This window comes from Montipora capricornis, chromosome 3, assembly GCF_036669925.1.
Source record: "Montipora capricornis isolate CH-2021 chromosome 3, ASM3666992v2, whole genome shotgun sequence".
In the NCBI taxonomy this organism is placed as follows: Eukaryota; Metazoa; Cnidaria; class Anthozoa; order Scleractinia; family Acroporidae; genus Montipora; species Montipora capricornis.
The window spans coordinates 52351333-52353832 of record NC_090885.1 but is presented as its reverse complement, the minus strand read 5'-3'; the positions used below and the strand labels follow the sequence as shown (position 1 = coordinate 52353832).

The 2500-nt window shown below is 42.7% G+C and overlaps 1 protein-coding gene across 1 annotated transcript in view; it reads left to right on the top strand.

Moving 5' to 3' along the window:
* LOC138040554 (uncharacterized) overlaps positions 1-2500 on the top strand; it is a 3630-nt gene that overhangs the window by 322 nt on the left and 808 nt on the right. Inside the window, exon 1 of the mRNA XM_068886254.1 lies at positions 1-2500. This exon is cut by the window's left edge and continues 322 nt beyond it; it is cut by the window's right edge and continues 808 nt beyond it. Coding sequence (XP_068742355.1) covers positions 1-2500 — 2500 coding nt within the window.

Here is a 2500-nt window from a genome sequence, read left to right as displayed (position 1 = left end):
CACTCTCAAAGAAGAGATTAGTTAACCTTCAATGCAGTCTAAACAAACGAGATCCAGAACTAATCAGCAAATATGACGAGCAACTGCAAAGCCAAGTGAAACAAGGATTTATCGAAGTCGTAAACGACCCATCAATACACTCAGGAAAATTGCACTATATAGCACATTTCCCCGTATTCAAGGCAGATAGCTCGACCACAAAAATGCGTATAGTCTACGACGCGTCCGCGAAGAACTCACCCACAGCATTAAGTCTCAATGATTGCCTACATACAGGCCCCAATCTAATGCAGGAACTACCTAAAATACTGTTGACTTTCCGAATTAACCAGATAGCTTTCACCGCAGACATAGAAAAAGCTTTCTTGCAAATTGAAATAAACGAAGAAGACAGAGATGCTACAAGGTTTCTGTGGCTCAAGGATCCAGCCCTACCAGTTAACCATCCAGACAATATCATAACATACAGGTTCCGCGTGGTATTATTCGGTGCAGCACCATCACCATTCCTTTTAAATGCAACCGTTCAATACCACCTAAACAGAAAGAACGACTGGATATCTAACGACCTCAAAACGTCCATTTATATGGATAACGTATTATCGGGAATGAGTACCCCTCAACAGGCGATAGAGTACTACACATCATCAAGACAATACTTCAAAGAGGCTGGTATGAATCTCAGACAATGGACCAGCAATGACGACACCATAAACAAGATAGCATCCCAAGACGGAGCGTGTGCAGAAGCCGTTACCAAGGTCTTGGGACTGGTCTGGAATTCAAATACCGACACATTATCACTATCGCTAGATAAGCTAATTCAAGAAATCCACGCGCTACAATCCACAACCAAACGTTCCGTATTAAGTCTATCTTCTAAACTGTTTGATCCACTCGGTTTTGTTGAACCAGTTTCAGCAAAAGGTAAAATAATGATGCAAGAACTATGGAAGATGAAAATACCATGGGATACGGAACTCCCACAAAACTACAGAGAAAAATGGTTAAAATGGCTAAGTGAAATCAAAGAACTCACTTCCCTACTAATTCCTAGACAATACCTCACTAACGATAACGAAAAGGCACAACTCCACATCTTCTGCGACAGCAGTCAGTTAGCGGACGGAGCAGTAGCTTACCTCAGAGGAACAACAACCAACACCTGCAGCTTTGTCATGTCAAAAAGCAAGGTAGCCCCTCTCAAACAACACACTCTGCCAAGACTAGAATTGGTTGCTGCCTTACTGGGAGCTGAACTATGGGAATTTCTATCACAGACCTTACAACCCAAGCTGATAATAACAGAATACTACATGTGGAGTGATTCTCAAATCGTATTAGCATGGATAAAATCCTCCAAACCCCTTCAACAACAATTTATTCAGACTCGAGTCGCGAAGATTAAAGACAAGACCAGTAGTTCCCATTGGGAATATTGCCCTACAGCTTCTAATCCAGCGGACCTATTGACCAGGGGAATGGACAGTGGAACATTTCTCTCTAAAACGACAATTTGGTTTAAGGGTCCTTCATGGTTACCCAAAGAAAAAACGGAGTGGCCAGAGTTACGACACACAAAGATACAAGAACAAGAACACGAAGAAACCGAAAGTGCGCGAACAATTTCCTATCTCGCGGCGACAACAGCCAAGAGTTCAAATCTCCTAAATGTAATCGACATTGCTAAATATGGTACACTAACTAAAGCAATACGAGTTACAGCTACTGTCATGAAGTTCATCAGCCGACTAAGAAAGGGACCTGAACTCCAAACTCAGATTACAAGCTCAGACATGAAAAAAGCCCTAGCTGCATTGATACGAGCTGTTCAACAATCCGCGTATAGCGGGATTATAACCCAACTTCAGACGAACAGAATGACGAGCCTTCCACCTTTAGTCGGTCAGCTTGGTCTCTACATAGATGAGCAAAAATTGTTACGTTGTCGCGGTCGACTGAAATACGCACCACTACAAGACAATACCAAATACCCAATTCTCATACCGAAAGACACATACTTAGCTGAACTCATCATAAGAGCAACCCACTTGATGCTCATGCATGCTGGAGTCCGTGAAACACTTACCCAGTTACGGCAGACCTATTGGATCCTGAAAGGACGACAGCTGGTGAAACGAATCTTACATCAATGTGTGACATGCAAGAAAGCAGAGGGAAGACCTTTTCGATCGGTCAACTTTCCACCACTACCACAGCCAAGGGTCACCGGATCCCAACCTTTTCAAGTGACAGGAGTTGATTATGCAGGCCCCTTGTATGTCCGCAACAATAAAACAGAAACCTCTAAATGTTATGTTTGTCTATTCACATGTGCAGCCATTCGAGCTGTACATCTGGAACTCGTAGAAGACAATACCGCGAACGCATTTCTAAAAGCATTCACAAGATTTATAAGTAGAAGAGGAGTACCAGAGTGTATCATCTCCGACAACGCCAAAACATTCCAAGCAAGTTCAAAAGTACTACAACCTCTAAA